The sequence below is a fragment of the Bremia lactucae genome, linkage group LG1 (genome assembly GCF_004359215.1).
Source record: "Bremia lactucae strain SF5 linkage group LG1, whole genome shotgun sequence".
NCBI lineage: Eukaryota > Oomycota > Peronosporomycetes > Peronosporales > Peronosporaceae > Bremia > Bremia lactucae.
The window spans coordinates 3193936-3210497 of NC_090610.1; the positions used below are offsets into that span (position 1 = coordinate 3193936).

General features: G+C 46.3%; 3 protein-coding genes across 3 annotated transcripts; 1 reads left to right on the top strand and 2 right to left on the bottom strand.

Moving 5' to 3' along the window:
* Positions 1–9267: 9267 nt before the first annotated feature.
* Positions 9268–10597, top strand: CCR75_008303 (uncharacterized protein; the record flags this gene model as incomplete). The annotated part of the gene is made up of 5 exons (XM_067966357.1): positions 9268–9312; positions 9376–9432; positions 9505–9636; positions 9714–9905; positions 9974–10597. The coding sequence occupies 5 exons, from the start codon at positions 9268–9270 to the stop codon at positions 10595–10597; spliced, it is 1050 nt and encodes a 349-aa protein (XP_067822413.1).
* On the bottom strand, positions 10228–12688 carry CCR75_008302 (uncharacterized protein). The gene is made up of 5 exons (XM_067966356.1): positions 12113–12688; positions 11993–12047; positions 11491–11936; positions 10902–11435; positions 10228–10830 (listed from the first exon to the last, which is right to left on the bottom strand). Exons 1-5 carry the CDS (start codon positions 12650–12652, stop codon positions 10672–10674), a joined length of 1734 nt encoding a protein of 577 aa, XP_067822412.1. The 5' UTR covers positions 12653–12688; the 3' UTR covers positions 10228–10671.
* A 282-nt stretch (positions 12689–12970) lies between these two features.
* CCR75_008301 (uncharacterized protein) lies at positions 12971–14092 on the bottom strand. The gene is made up of 2 exons (XM_067966355.1): positions 13731–14092; positions 12971–13667 (listed from the first exon to the last, which is right to left on the bottom strand). Exons 1-2 carry the CDS (start codon positions 13854–13856, stop codon positions 13098–13100), a joined length of 696 nt encoding a protein of 231 aa, XP_067822411.1. The 5' UTR covers positions 13857–14092; the 3' UTR covers positions 12971–13097.
* Between the last annotated feature and the right edge of the window lie 2470 nt (positions 14093–16562).

Consider the following 16562-nt stretch of genomic DNA (forward strand, 5'->3'; position numbering starts at 1 on the left):
ATTATCTGACCTCCTTTGAAAGGACGCATAATGGGTTTGGTTAAGAGAACAAGATGACGCGTTCATATCACTGAAGCAATCTCTTGTAGAGGCACCGGTCTTGGCATTGCCAGACGCGGATAAGCTCTTTAGCGTCGTCTGCGATGCAAGTAATTTTGCAATCGGCAGCTTGCTCATGCAGAAGGTTGACGACAGCGTTGACCGTGTCATCTCTTATCAGTCCCGGCTTTTAAATTCCGCTGAGCTGAATTACCCCGTGCATGACAAAGAGATACTTTCAATAAGGTATGCTCTAGTCAAATTTCGTGTGCATCTACTGGGCACCGAACCATTTGTGGTTTACATGGATCACTCATCACTGTGGACCGCAATAAACTCACCGCACCTCTCGCCCAGAATGGCAAGATGGCTCAGATTCTTCTCTGAATATAATTTCAAAGTTGAATATAAGCCGGGTAAGTCCAATGTATTGGCTGACGCTTTATCGCGCAGACCAGACTTCGAGGTTAGACACCAGGAAAGTGTGTCTAGTACGAAAGCACAATTTCAGCCGTCAACGTTGGCAGCCATGCAGGCATAACACGTGACGAGCTCGTTGGCCTCAAACAAAAATGAGCTACAGTCAGGATGACCATTGTCGCCTGCTGTTGGATCGCTTCGGTTGACAAAAGGTTTCCCTTCCGTCGCCCCTGATAGCTAATCTAAATCGCTTTAGCTGCAGCGATGACCTGTGATGGCATCACCTGTCACCTTGTGATCCCTTGAGAATCTATGTGCCTCATTACACAGATCTCAAGCTGATGATCCTTCACGAGCTTCATGATGCGCCATCTAGTGGGCATCTGGGCGGTAAAAAGACATTCTTGCGAGTGTCAAAGGAATTGTGGTGGCCACACCTAGATAGATGAATGGCCAACTATATTCGCTCTTGCGAACAGTGTCAGCGCATTAAGCCTGCACCGTCCAGCAGTACGCCGCTGATGCCGCAACCGATTCCAACCAACTGTTGGAAGACAGTAATTCTGGACTTTAAGTTTGGCATGTCGCCCGATCATGAGGGTCGGACGGGGCTCGTCGTCTTTATAGACAGACTTAGCAAAATGGCGCTTTTAGCACCATGTAAAACATCGATCACAGTCAAGGAGGCAGCTCTCTTGTTCCTAAATCATGTTTACCGACTACTTGGGATGCCCGAGTCCATAGCATCGGACCGGGATCCACGTTTTACGTCTGGTTAGGGCGACATGTATTCGAGCTGCTAGGAAGCAAGCATCACATGTCGATCGCAAATCATTCCCAGACCGATGGCAAAACCGAACACATTTTACGTCTGGATTTTAAAGACATGTGTTCGAGCTGCTAGGTAGCAAACTCCACATTCGACCGCAAATTATCCCCAGACCGATGGCCGAACCGAACGTGCCGATCAGGTGGTGGCGGATGTCTTACGCACTATAGCAACTCCCAAAGAGTGGAGCAAGCAATTGCCCTTTGTGGAGTTCGCTCTAAATAACAGTGGATACGCCAGTACGGGCGAGACACCGTTTTTTTATATTAGCGGACTGCGCCATCCTCGGACGCCAGTCTCGTTTGTGCGCAGCTCGAGTCTTAGTGGGGGAGGGCCCGTCACTATGCTCATTGCGAAAGAGGGACATAGTTTCGTCAACATGATGATGACCCATGAGGGTATCATCTGAAAGATAGAAAGTTGCCCTAGTGACCCTGCCAGTTTAGCAGTGGTCAATAGAACTACGCCTTATGACCGACCACTCGGCATCATTGAAGAGTTTAATGCTATAAGCGTGAGCGGGTTTCATTGCTTTGTGGAGAAGCGAGGCTCAACGCTTTGATGGATGAGCGATTATCCATCACACTAAAAGTCCGTGACGCGATTGCAAGCGCACAGGACAAACAAAAAGAATGTGCGGACCGAAATGGTCGCAAAAATAATGAACGCTTTAGAGTGGATGAAAAAGTACTATTAAGTACTCCTACCCTACCTAAGAATGCAATTTCTGTTCTACCTGGAGGTACTACTAAGTTGTTGCCGCATTTCATTGGGCCCTTTACGGTGGTAGAAGAGGTTTAAAGACCTAAATTATAGGCTCACCTTTCCCCCGTGATTGGTATTGCACCGCTTAGAATTGAAGGTAACATGGTTTGGAACTAATGTAATTTGCTCAAGTGGTTAAGACGTGGGGGATAACGTTCTACCAACTTGGCGCGCGAGTTCAATTCCGACAATGGTAAAGTTGAAAACCGGTATCTGGTGTTTAGGGTTCACCAGGGCTTCGCTCTCTCGAAGTCACGTCCCCTGCCATCTTCTATATTTCGTCTTTAGGTTATCGAAAGCGAGAAACCTCGCTTTTCGAATAAGTACTGTTTTTACTTAGCGTAATTACCAACCTGCTTGGACCAATCAATGAGGGTAAGAAAATGAGTGGAGCAGAGTAATGTTAGACAAATTAACCTCAATAAATATCACTTCGGATTTTGTCCTCCACTCCACAGTTATCTAATCAACAGGTTAACAGCCGCACAAACTATGACGACCAAGCGCACCGAAGTCCTCCTGGGAATCGGTAATTACTTCCACTGGGAGTACAACATGAGAATGACGCTCGCCAGGAAGGGTCTCCTTGCTCATGTTCAAGTTGTCAAGCTGGAGAACGAAATCACGGAGGCGTGGCTAAAGAACGACGCTAAGGCGCTGGGTATCATTGCGCAGGGCGTCGAGCTGCAACATCAGACGAAGATCAGGACGGCTACGCGCGCCAAGGAGGCGTGGGCTACGCTTCGAGAGTTCTACAACCGTACTAATTTTCACAACCGTGTCACGATGACACGTCGACTTCATGATTTTAAGATGGAGGACGGTTCCACGATGGCGACGCACCTAGATGCGTTTGACGAGCTCGTGGTGGGTCTTCAGACGATGGGAGAGCCAGTGGGCGAGGCGCGCCAGATGGTCGTGCTACTGAGCAGCCTTCCGTCTGAATACGAGCTGATTACGTCCATTATGGAGAACTCCAAGGACATCACGCTGATTGAGATCAAGGAAAAGCTGCTGAAGGAGCATGAACGTCAGCTGAAGAAGGAGACAACGGAAAAAGCATTCCGAGCGATTGGGAGCGCCGGACGGTTCAAAGGAGGTCGAGCCAATGGACGAAAAAAGAACGATTCACACAAGAACGGTGGTGGATTCAGGGGCAAGTGTTTTAAGTGTGACCAGGTTGGTCATATGAAACGGGACTGCCTGGTCAAAAGAGGCAACACTAGCGACGACGCCGTGTTTGCTGTAAGCGAGGATCACCTCGCCGGATGGCTGATTAACAGTGGTGCGACATCGCACATGACGCCACACCGTGAAGACCTATTCGACTTTGAAGGAATTGTTTCGAGCATTGAAGTTACGATTGCAAACGGAAAGAAACTTCATGTTGCTGGGAAAGGTACTGTCAAGCTTAGCGGAACGGACGGTAGACGCATCAAGATGATGGAAGTGCTTTACATTCCTGGACTTGACAGGCGATTGCTCTCGGTAGGGAAGCTTGCTGAGAACGGTCTTACCGTGGAGTTTCAGCGTTCTACATGTGTCATCAGAAGCACGACCTGTGCAATTGCGTCAGGCAAGAAGATTGGCAAGGCGTACATGCTAGAGTGCGAGCAAGAACAGGCTTGTTTTGTGGAGTATGTCGGGGCTGACAGTCAGTGGGAGCTATGGCACGCTCGCATGGGACACTGCAGTGAGAGCGCTATGGTAAAGACACAGCGGGCGACAAACGGTATACCAACCGTAAGCCGTACAACCAAGACATTGCGTGGCGGTTGCTCAAAAGGGAAGCATACAATTGAATAATTCCCGTCACGATCGGTGACGAAGACTTCGCGTGTGCTCGAACTCGTACACACTGATGTGATGGGACCAATGAGAACGCTATCAAAGGGTGGTGCGAGGTACATTCTGACTTTCGTGGATGATTTTTCAAGATACGTCGCCGTATACTTTCTTAAACAGAAGAGTGAGGTGGTCAACAAGATAAAGGAGTTCAAGGCATTCTACGAAAATCAATGGGGAGAACGCTTGAAGTGCCTGCGCTCAGACAATGGAACAGAGCTCGTGAATAAGACGGTTGCGGAATTGTGCAGTCGGAACGGGATTGTGCATCAGCGTACCGTACCGTACAGCCCACAGCAGAACAGTGTTGCGGAACGCATTAACCGTACTATTATGCAGAAGGCACGCAGCATGCTGCACTACAAAGGTGTATCTACGGAGTGGTGGGCGGAATCTGTGAGCACGGCTGTGTACTTGATCAACCGTTCCACGAACACAGAGCGCTCGGATATGACGCCGTACGAGGTTGGTTTCAAGGTGAAGCCACAAATGGAACACTTGCGAGTGTTCGGATTCGAGGGGTACGCTCACGTCAACGACGCGAAGCGTACGAAACTCGAGCCCAAGAGCTTCAGGTGTATGTTTCTTGGATACGCTGAAAGCACAAAGGGATATCGTGTTTATGACCTGGATGCTTCAAAGGTCAAGGTGTCGCGCTCAGTGAAGCTAGACGAGCGTGAAGTGGGAGGAATATATGAGTCACCCTCGTCGCAACCTCACACGACGGTCATACACGCGACGAAGGACGCTGACGATAGAACGATTCCGACGCGAATGGAACAAGTACCGATTTCAGATGAGCCGATGGAGGGCATTGAGGATTCCGTTCCGGATGCTGAGATGAACGAGGCAGAAGAGGAGCAGAGCATTGTGATGTTACCGCCATTGCTGAACAGTCCAGAGCTTATCGGCCGTGAGATTGCACCATACCGCTCTCAGCCGCAAGCGTACCAAGAAGAACGACTGGTTTTTCACCCGGAAGCGGAACGATCACGACATATTCGTGAGCCGGTACTTCTGCTACAAAAAGAGTCGAGATATTATGAACATCTTTAGTCAGAAGGTAGTGACGGTCTGTCGTCTCCAAAGCGTGCTCGTATCGATGAAGACGGACTCATCGCGGAAGCTGTTATGGCGTATGTGGCAAACATTGATGACGCCGTGGACGTGCCAACGACGTACGCGGAGGCAATATCCAGCCACGAATCTGATGAGTGGCGAAAAGCAATGGAAGCAGAGTTAATTTCAGGGATGGAGATCGACCATAACCTAAGGGCACGTACGCTTATGATCAAGCAGACACGGTACATTGACGACGTTGCAAAACGGTTCGGCCAGGAGAATGCCAAGTCTGTGGACAATCCGTGCGCATCGGGTTTGAAGCTGACAAAAAAAACAATCACCTAGAACGGATTTAGAGCGTGCTGAGATGCGGTCGAGACCTTACCGCTCTCTCATCGGGTGTCTACTTTATATCACGACCTGCACGCGCCCGGATGTCGCTTTCGTGGTGACAAAGCTATCAAGATTTCTGGAAAATCCGGGGTTGCTGCATTGGAAGGCTGCAATTCGCGTGCTTCGATACCTGAAGACGACTCGCGAGCATGGTATTCTGCATGAAGGTGGTATGGGAACGGTCACGGTTGAAGCATACTCCGACGCTGACTGGGGAACTAACATCGACAACAGGCGTTCCGTGTCAGGCATCATGGTGATTATGGGGAACGCCCCGGTAGTGTTTAAGTCCAAGTTTCAGAGGACTGTTGTACTAAGCTCTGCTGAGGCGGAGTACATGGCGCTGAGTTTGTGTGTGCAGGAGGTGCTATGGTTGCGTGCAATGCTTAAGGACATGGGGTACGAACAAAGGAACGCTACGCAGATATGGGAGGACAACCAAGGAGCGATCGCATTGGTTAAAAACGCTAGCTACAACTCAAGGACGAAGCATATTGATATCAAGCACCACTTCACACACGAGAACGTGGAGAACGGAAAGGTTCAAGTCGACTACAAGGACACCAAGAACCAATTGGCCGACTTGTTGACGAAGGCGCTTGGAACGAAGACACTCAAGTTCCTATGCGAGAAGACTGGTATCAAGAAAAAGGTTGCCATGCATTAGCGGTGAGTGGGAGTGTTGGTATTGCACCGCTAATAATTGAAGGTAACATGGTTTGGAACTAATGTATTTGCTCAAGTGGTTAAGACGTGGGGGATAACGTTCTACCAACTTGGCGCGAGTTACATTCCGACAATGGTAAAGATGAAAACCGGTATCTGGTGTTTAGGGTTCACCAGGGCTTCGCTCTCCCGGAGTCACGTCCCCTGCCATCTTTTATATTTCGTCTTTAGGTTATCATTTGTAAGAACTGTTTTTACTTAGCGTAATTACCAACCTGCTTGGACCAATCAATGAGGGTATGAAAATGAGTGGAGCAGAGTAATGTTAGACAAATTAAACTCAATAAATATCACTTCGGATTTTGTCCTCTACTCCACAGTTATCTAATCAACACCCCGTATATGAAGACGCACCCCGTATCTTACGTAAGTCGTCTGAAACGGTATGTAGACCCAAATGAGGTCACATACCCCCATCCGTCTAAGGAGACCGATGGTGACGCCGACTGTGAGTCGAGCGTCGTTCGGGTGAGGGAGACGGAGAAGGTGAACAACTATCAGTCGACCGACTCCTCCCACCATGAACAGGACTCGGAGAGCGAGGAACATCAAGCGAGTAACGCGGATCCCTCAGCATTCTCCTTTCAAAAAGGTCCAAGCGAGTCTTCAGGCGTTCATAACCCTGACGAGCCTTCGCTCGGACATCAACAAGATCCGAGGTCAGTCGCGAGACTTGACCCTCGAGGTCCGCAATACGTCGTTCAGCAGGGCTTGACACCTGTGACTGAACGGACGAAGGTAAGGCAGCCGCGAGTAGTTGGGCGAGATCGCCACTCCTATCGGGCGCCGTCTGCACTAATGGATGCGGGTGGGAATCAACGCTTCCTTGTTGGAAGGTTGCTTGCCCACCGCTCCGTGAGGCAAAGGTATCAGATCCTCTTTCAATGGAAAGGTTACCCGAAGAGTTTTTACTCATGGGAACCGACGATTGATACCTACGTATTGATGTGCCCGGCTTGGTGGCTGCCTATGCAAAAGATGCACCAGCTGAGGCCTCTTCGCTAGTCTCAAATGGACTAGCAGAAGTAGCGTTGTGAGAAGAAATAGGGGTACAGTACCGCCCATGATTTTTTTCACACGCTAGCGGGCGAAATTAATTCGTTACGACCGCTGTTTCATCGCATCAGAATGCGGATACATGTGGCGCAAGAATTCCGTCTCGTATTGGTCAGGCGTTTCATTTGAACGCAACACAACCGGGATCAGGAAAATACGTTCTAGCGATTTCCTCTGAAACATCCATGCATCATAGCCACCATAATATTATGTGCGTCTACAATAGCGCGCTCTAGAAGCGACGCTCTTGAGCCGTTTATAGGAGGCCATTGAATGGAGGGAGCATCAGTTATATTCCATCCGTCAAATATCCACGTTCTAAACGGCTGGTATATGACAATGACTGAGCACGTTCACGTGTCGTTGGCGGAGCTTTAGGCTTCGAGTTCTCTATGTCAGAACCATTATGGATTATGGTTGTGCAAAAGGCGTTGTGTTTTTACCCAACGAAGAAGTGGCTGCGCTTTTATGGGCAGCGCTCTCATTAATTGTCGCTGCGCTACCCAGCGCAGACGACGATACAGCATGTTGCTGTCTCCATGTTGTGAGCCATGAGAGAAGTTTGGATGGGCAATAATGCGCCATTATCCTTCCTCATGAGCTCGTTGTCCACATCACTACTATGAGGTGACGGCAACGGTGTGAACTCATTGTAGTCAACATGAGCGACGGATCAACATCCTAGGATGGATCATTAAGCCCTGTTAAAGCGACAGCAGCAGTAGCTTCGGGCGTGTTTACGCGGTGCATGCGCTTAGTGCGAGATTGAGTGGGCGTCTTCGCAGACGACACAGCAACGTGCCCCCTTTTAGGTGGTATATTTGGCGCCGTGTATGAAAACAAAGGTCGATAGAGTGAATGAGTGAATTAGCGGCGCGTTAAGCAGCTCGCAGTTCCTCGCTCCTCTTTGACAAATTTTAAAATGTAAGTTCGTTCTTAAATGGAGGGATGGTGTACCGGGTTAAAATTGCCCTAATGTTGCACAGATCCCATTAAGTACAGTTGGTGTACTTAATGGGATGTTCAAATACTTAAATAAGTAATTAGACCCACCACTCGGGTGTGGTTTACATTTGTGGCCAACCCTTGTGTATGTGATGCAATAGGTGCATCCACATTAGGAGGGGTGACAAGCGTCATCCGTTACGCGAGGTATCTAGAAAGATACGCTCGCAATACATAATAATGTTATCCACAGAGATGACATTTTTGATTGGTAAGAAAAGATTTTTATATTAAATGCGATCAAAAATAATTAGTCTGAAAACTACTTTCTACTTAGTAAGTGCGCACGAGGAGCCGAATTACCGCTCCAGTGACGACACTTTACTATAGTTCTTAGTGCGTTGGGTCTACCACAACTGCCTCTTTGCACGCAAGAGAAGACGGTCTAACCGCTTCTCGCTCTGCTAGGGTGTGTGCCGAAGTAGAGTGTGGCCGCATTAAGACGTGCTTGCCTACAGTTGGTAGTACTAGCAAAAGGTGCCCCGTTGCATATTGTGCCAACGCCAATCTTTAAAAGCTTTACCATTATTTTCTACTTCAATCAGTTTATTTATATGCTGTTAAGGTAGTCTTCATCGCTTTATGGTTGTGATGGTGCAGAGGTCAGGCCAAAAGATTACAGCCCAAATCCTGTAAGAATTATTATGTATACTTCAGGGTGTGAAAAGTAGAGTAATGAAATACTCAGCTTTGCTATTTCTTAAACATTACATGCTTTGAAACATAACTATTAATAAAAAAGACGATTCCTTCCTGCGGTCTTGCGGCTTAAAGATTGCATCGCAATTTATTTCAACTTTTTCAGATACACAATTTCTCAAATGAATTGTCGACCTTATAAAAGGCTTACATATTATTCAAAAATAAGCTAAATCTTACCGTCAAAGGAGTAAAGCTTGGAGTCTTTTTTAGTTGTTTATACCTGTTTGCTTCTCGTCTGTGTGGTACTTTACCCAGATAATAAATAAATTAAAAAAGTGTATGTGTCGCCTAAACTTGACATCTTGAATAAGTACGATAAAGATGCCTTGCTTTATAATTGCGTGTGACACTCAACATATGGCTGTAATGCTTATCTCAATAATAATGATCTGTTTCTGACTCTCACGACAAAAAAATTGGAGAAAATGGTCGCAGGCGTTCGAAACACGGCCATCAAGCGCATTCAAGGCGTGCGTCGTACCTCAAATAACCTTCTTTTCCGATATAAGACATGATCTCACTTTCTTGAACAGGATGTGCGTGAGATGATGACAAACCCCAGCGATCAGTATGACGCGGCACCACTGGAGGTGCGGAGCATTCATTCGAGAATTTGTGCCGCTTTGAAAGAATGATATCATTTTTCTGACGTCTTTTTGTAGACAAATATGTTTGATTGGCACTTTACGCTTCGTGGGCCGCCAGATTCCGAGTTCGAGGGTGGTATTTACCATGGCCGTATCATCTTACCGTCTGATTACCCCTTCAAGCCGCCGAATATTATGCTGCTCACCGTACGTCAACAATAATATTGCGGTTGTGCTACTGCCAGTGCAATGCAATAATAACATTACGTGTTTTTTTTCCTTAGCCAAACGGCCGATTTGAAGTTAAAAAGAAGATCTGTCTAAGTATCTCAGCCTATCACCCGGAAGAGTGGCAGCCAGCATGGGGCGTGCGACTGATCTTAGAGGCTCTAATCAGTTTCATGCCAACAAAAGGCGAGGGTGCGATCGGCGCCTTGGACTTTTCTGCGGCGGAGCGGCGACGATTGGCTAAATTGGTACGTGAGAATGATACAAACCTGGCGATTCGAAGAGTTAACACAAGATTTTGAATAATTGGGCCCAGTCGGTGGATTTTAAATGCGAAACTTGTGGTCGAGTTGCAGACTTGCTACCAGAGCTGAAAGCGGGCAATGAGGAGAAAGAAGTGGAGAAGAAACCTTCAAAGTATGCCGAACAAATTGCTCAACTTCATTTGCATAGTCTGGAGAGTGCGCCACGAGCGGACACTGCGAATGGTCAAGAAGAGACTAAAGCCGTCGTTGAAAATAGCGACAGTGGCAAACAAGAGGCCAGCGATAGTGCGGAAGCCGTCGTTGAAAATAGCGACAGTGGCAAACAAGAGAAGAGCAATAGTGCGGAAGCCGTCGTTGAAAATAGCAGCAGTGGCAAACAAGAGAACAGCAATAGTGCAGAAACCGAAGGACCCGTGTGCGTGGCAGCAGATGTTGGTGCTGATGCCGTAATTAGTACAACTAACGCAGTAGAAGCGGAAGCGTCAGTGCCAGGACCAACAGTAGAAGTCATTGAACAGAATGGGGGCACGTCTCGTGCCGCTTCAAATGTTGTCCGGGTGCGCGAGGCTGACAGTGTGGACATGTTTTTGCACTACGTGACCATAGCTATTGTCATGGCATTATTTGCAATATTGTATAAGAAACTTTTGCAGATGCACGGAGTGCTGCAGTAAATTTTTAAGAATTGGATGATGAGGCCGGTCAATCCCTTTTCTCTTCCAATAATCACTTCGTGTGTGTAATTCCTCTATCTAATGTTTTCGCTCTTATTTAATACTTCTTGCATGATCGTGTTGGCAAGCTCTGGGTGCACTCGGCCACCACATCGCTTCATCACTTGACCAATGAAATATCCGAAGAGTTGTGTCTTCCCCTTCCAATACGCGTCAAGATTCGACTTTGTTGCCTAGATAAGTTTACGTCAATTAAAACCATTAGCTACGAAACACTGAAGTAATAGCAATCACGTCAGCTTACCGAATCATTAAGGACGGCTTGGCAGATCGCATGAATCTCGTTTTGGTTTAGAATTTGCTTCCATCCTCTCGATTCGACAATCTCCAGCGGTGTTTTCTTTACTTCGTTCTCGTAAAACATCACTTCGAGCACATCTTTGGCAATTTTTCCAGAAATAGTGTCGTTCTGGATGAGATCAATTAATTCGCCGAGCTCCGCCGCCTTAACGGGACTGCTACCAATATCCCCATTTATAGCCTTCAAGTGTCCAAATAAATCGTTTAGCACCCAACTGGCAACCATCTTTGAAGGTCGAGAGGGGCGCGACGCAATGGTCTCAAAATAGAGAGCAGCTTTGGATTCGTTAACAAGCACTGAGCTTTCATATATTGTGAGGCCATACTGAGTACAGAGGCGATGTTTTAGAGCGTCAGGGAGTTCTGGCATGGAATCTCGTATTTCTTGGATCAATTTCTCGGGCACTACAAGAGGCGGAAGGTCTGGTTCTGGAAAAAAACGATAGTCCTTTGCTCCTTCCTTTGAGCGCATACGTTTCTAGAACCAATCGAACGTCAATTTAACCAAAATTGTTCCTTACGTTATAACTTACGGTTTCTCCACTGACTGCATCAAACGATCGCGTTTCACGATGCACCTCTTTTCCTTCATTCTCAATCAGTGAAATTTGTCTCCTGGCCTCATAGTCTGCTGCCCGCATCATATTACGAATACTGTTCATATTTTTTACTTCCACTCGTTCGCCAAAAGGAGTTGTCAATCGTAATGCTAGCGCACGGTGGAGAGTCTCAACATCCGCCTCTGCATTCATAGCTGTAGGTCGTACACTAACATTCAAATCACAACGCATGGAACCTTCTTCCATATTGCCATCGCATACATTTAGATGACGCAACAAATGCTGAAGCTGGCGCAGCACGTGGCCTGCTTCCAAAGAGCTACGAAGGTCCGGCTCCATCACAATTTCCAATAATGCCGTTCCAGCTCGATTTAAGTCCACTACTGTACTCGCTTCTTCTACATCGTGATTACTCTTGCCTACAAGTACTTCAATAGTTAATATCAAGAAGCTCTTGTTGAGCTCTTGATCGCACCTGAATCTTGCTCAATCTGGATTCGCGTTATCCGTACACTTCTTGGAATTATCTCCTATTCGAGCAAAATTCGTTCGTAACTCCTTTTATCTTTCTTATTATACCTTTTATCTCTCGCACCTGCAGCTGGGCACTTTGGTTGGCTTTCCTGCGAATTAAGGCTTCATTTTTCTCCTTTCTAGATTTGAATTTAGAAGTATCAAATCTGGTCACGTCGTCACATTTTGCATTAATGTGCTCACTTATCACCGCTGAAGCTGGCAACTCAAAGTGCAATATGCCTCCTGATGCTACAGGCGCCCGCTGTTGTGTCAATTGATAGCCCAGTGGCAGATCGCAATAGAAGTAATGTTTACGCTCAAATAGACTACGAGGATGGACTGTGGCGTCCAGCGCTAAGCCTGTACGAATGGCTTGACGTACGCACTCGCGGTTAATGACAGGCAATGTGCCCGGTAACGCCGCGTCAAAAAAGCTCACGTTGCGATTAGGTAGCGCAGACGCCAGTGTAGCCGCTGCGGCGCCGCTCATGAGCTTTGATTGGACCAATATTTGTGCGTGTACCTCCAATCCAATGCATACCTCCCAAAGCTTGCCGCTTGAGCCCCGTAGCAGTTGCAGCGGCGGTTGACTCGCAGCTTTTGTCGCTACCTGAGCCATGAACAAAAAAAACTACCAAAAAGAAAGGCACATAAAGTGATCAATTTGTATATAATCTGGCCAAATATTGAGTGGCGTCGATATTTCCGCACTCAAATATGCACCGCTTCAAAATATCGCATTTTTAGGCAAACACTCTTTTTTTTTATTCCTCTTCTAAGCTTCACTCTCGAGACCAAACATCAATAACTTCTAATATCTTAGTCATACACTCTTTTTATTCTCAATGCAATGTCCACATCTCCAGACCAAAACAAATCCCACATAACCTTGTAAATAACAGCTTCACAAAAAGATTGAAGCTTGAACAGCCAAGAAAATTCTTGCAATTATAAATCGATTGACAGAATTAAACTACATTAAAGGCATGCTTTATCTGAAAGGCATAATTACAAATAAAATTAACTACCAATCATCGCTCCCCAAATGCTTGTTTCGCCATGGTTCACCATGGAAGAACGTCACCTGTATCAAAATGAAACATCTTGGCCGAATCTTCCAGTTTTGCGCTGGCAATTATTTTGGACATTCCCTTGACGCTATCAGAAGATGACACGTTTCCCTGAAAGTTTACCATAGCTGTGCTAACAAATCCTGGATGCAGTAGCAAGCAGCATATCTTTTCCTTTTCAAGATCCACAGCAAGACTCTTCGTAATCATATTAAGAGCTGCTTTCGATGCACGGTAACCATATCTACCCCCTGAACTGTTGTCCATGATGCTTCCCATTCTGGACGACACTTGAGCCACTGTAGCTGATCCTTGATCTTTCACGGCAAGCCGAAGATTTGGTAGCATTGCTCTCGTCACGAGGAACGGACCCACCGCGTTGACCTCATAATGGCGTAGTAAATCCGCTTTGGAGGTCGACTGCAAATTCTTCACGTCAGCAATCCCAGCGTTGTTTATAAGCAGATGAACGGGAACGTTTTCGAGTGCCTTTCTGGCTGCATTTATGGATTCTTCACTGCTGATATCCATAGTAACTAGCTTCCATGGCTCCAATTTCTTAAGCTAATGAGATAATCGAGAGATCATGGTTAAACAGCCATGATAAAATCGACGTTACGGACGTACCTCAGTGGCACCATCGATGTCACGGGCAGAGCCAATGACTTTCCACCCCTCCTTTTTGTAGTGCGTGGCGAACGCGAGGCCGATGCCACGATTGCTGCCAGTAATAAGCACAGTCTTGGCCGCCATCTAATGCCTGGGGAAGATTCGAAGAAAGAAGTCGCCAAATTCAATATGATTAAGCTCACTAATTATTGCTGCATAAAACAATAAATTTGGGGCCCAATATATTAATTACACAGCCAATCTGATGAAATAATTGCATGATGAAATTGAGCGACGCGTCACACGGATGTCAGTGAGCAAAATATATACAGATCAATTCCTTTTAACTAGGAACCGACTGATTTGTGATTGAATGGTTTTTAAATCGATCCATGTCCAACGTATGAAGAATCATTTGCCACTTTAGACAGAAGTGCTCATGCGACCATTACGCATGCGCAATCGATTCGCATATGATTATTGTTGTGGTCATCCAATTGACCAGAGAAAGCTTTATAGTGCCAATGATTTAAACGTAACAATGTTTTGCCTAAATTTTCGAGGTGTGGATCACTTCCTCATAGAGGTCGTCCACGTAATTTTGCCCGAGCTCTCAATGATATCCACAGGCGCACGACTCAATAGCTCTGATCTCAGCGCCGCTAAATTTACATCTTCATCGACAGATGTATTTATATGCAAAGGGAAATGTTGCCATTGTTGCAGTCAGTGCTTCTTTATGGTGCTTTTATATTGCAATTATTTTATCTCGCGCAGTTTCTAATTGACATTAATCTCTGGAATAAATACTGCATTTAAGCACCATATTGCTCGATGCACCATTTGTCAGGAATGAGGGTAAATTACGACTGAATTAAAATTAGTTTTACTAACCGATACTTGATAACTTCTGGAAGACCATAGGGTCGAACGACCCCATCGAAAAATACTTTTGCTGTTGTGCATGCATCGTCCTTCACGCGCACTGCTGCGTAATTCGTTCGTTTGGAAAACTTATCAACAACAGTTAGGATGGCATCAAATCCATTGGACACAGGAAGCACTGTTATGAAGTCCATTGACAACACTTGCCAGCAAGCATCCCGTATTGGAATTGGCATAAGTGATCCGTTTTTTCGTTGATTATCATGTTTCCAGCGTGCGCAGGTTTCACAGGTTTTGACATATCCCTTGACGTCTTTCTGCAACGATTTCCAGTAATACCACTGAGCCACTCGCAAGTATGTTCTGCGATTGCCCGGATGAGCAGCTATTGCCGAATTATGATATATCGATATTACTTTCGTTCGCAAACGGTTGTTGCTGGGCACGCAAAGACGTGTAAGCTTATTTGATGTGCGCAAAAACAACAATTCTTCTTGCTTGACAAACAATGAATTTGTTTCGGAGCTTTTCCATGCTTCTTTAAACTAGGCATCTCTGGCGTAGCCTTGTTGAAGTAGCTTACGAACTGGTGACAACTCAACATACATCGCTGTCATTAAGGTGGCAACTTGCACAGCCTCAGCCTCCTCCCGGGGCAGAGTTAGCACCGAGGGCGAGCAAAGTAAACGTGAACCTCGTTGTACGCAACTAGAATCGCACTTATGAAAGTGGATATTATCTACGACAGTATCATCGGGCCGGTGCGAAAGCGCATCAGCTACGACGTTTAAAGCACCATTAATGTGGCGTATAGTAAAAGTTTATTGAGCGAAGGTGGTCAAGTATCGAGCCAACTTCGGCGAGGCTTTCGGATGATGAAGCAGCCAAGTGCAGGCGCTATTGTCCGTGAAATTCTCAAACTGATGGCCATAAAGATAATGACGCCAATCGTCTAACCCAGCTTTCATTGCAAATAGCTCCTTTTCATGAGCAGGCCAATTAATCTCATGGACTCCAAGCTTCTTTGAATAAAACGCTACTGGATGGTCATGTCCATTGGGAAATTGTGATAAAACACCTCCCACACACGATCCTGATGCATCCGTAGTGAGAACAAACGGAGGTGAAAAGTTGGGCAAAGTCAGCACAGATACGACTTGATAGGCAGACTTCAGCCTTACGAAGGAATCCTCTTGTTCTGCATTCCAGACCCATGGAGAATCTTTCTTAACGAGATGGCTCAACGGCAGAACTATGCGCGCAAACTGATGAATAAAGCGGCGATAATAATCAGCAAGACCAAGAAAACTTTGCAATTTCTTTACGAAGGTAGGTGGTGGCTACTTAGCGATTGCTTCCGTCTTCCTATTATCAACGGATAATCCTTTGCCAGAAACAGTGTGCCCCAAAAAGCTGACCTCTTGACGCGCAAACTTGCACTTGCCGATGTGAGCGAATAGAGTTTCCTTGCGTATTACGTCGAACACGATAGCAATATGGCCCAGATGCTTGTCATAAAAGACTAAAAATATGCATATATCATCCAAATATACCACAACGAATGGGAACTTTCTAAAAAGAACACGCATCAAGCGCGACCAAATGCCAGGCATTCCAGCAAGGCCATCGGAGCAACGCACCATTAATACGTCTCATTGATGTACGAAACGCAGTGTACTTTTTGCTATCCGGATGGTTACGCATCTGATGGTACCCTTGGCTAAGTCAATGACTGTAAAATACCTCGTACCTTGCATCTTATCGAATAATTCATGGATTCGGGGCAAAGGTATTTTAAAGACGACTGAGTTGACGTAACGAAAGTCAATCACCCAACGGAGCAAAATTTTCGCGTTTCCGGATGAAATCCATTCCGAACGAGATACATATCGGTTGTCGGGTCCTTTTTAGGAATGCTAAAGATGTTTGATACCCAAGGCGAGTCTGAAAGCTCGTTCCATCCGC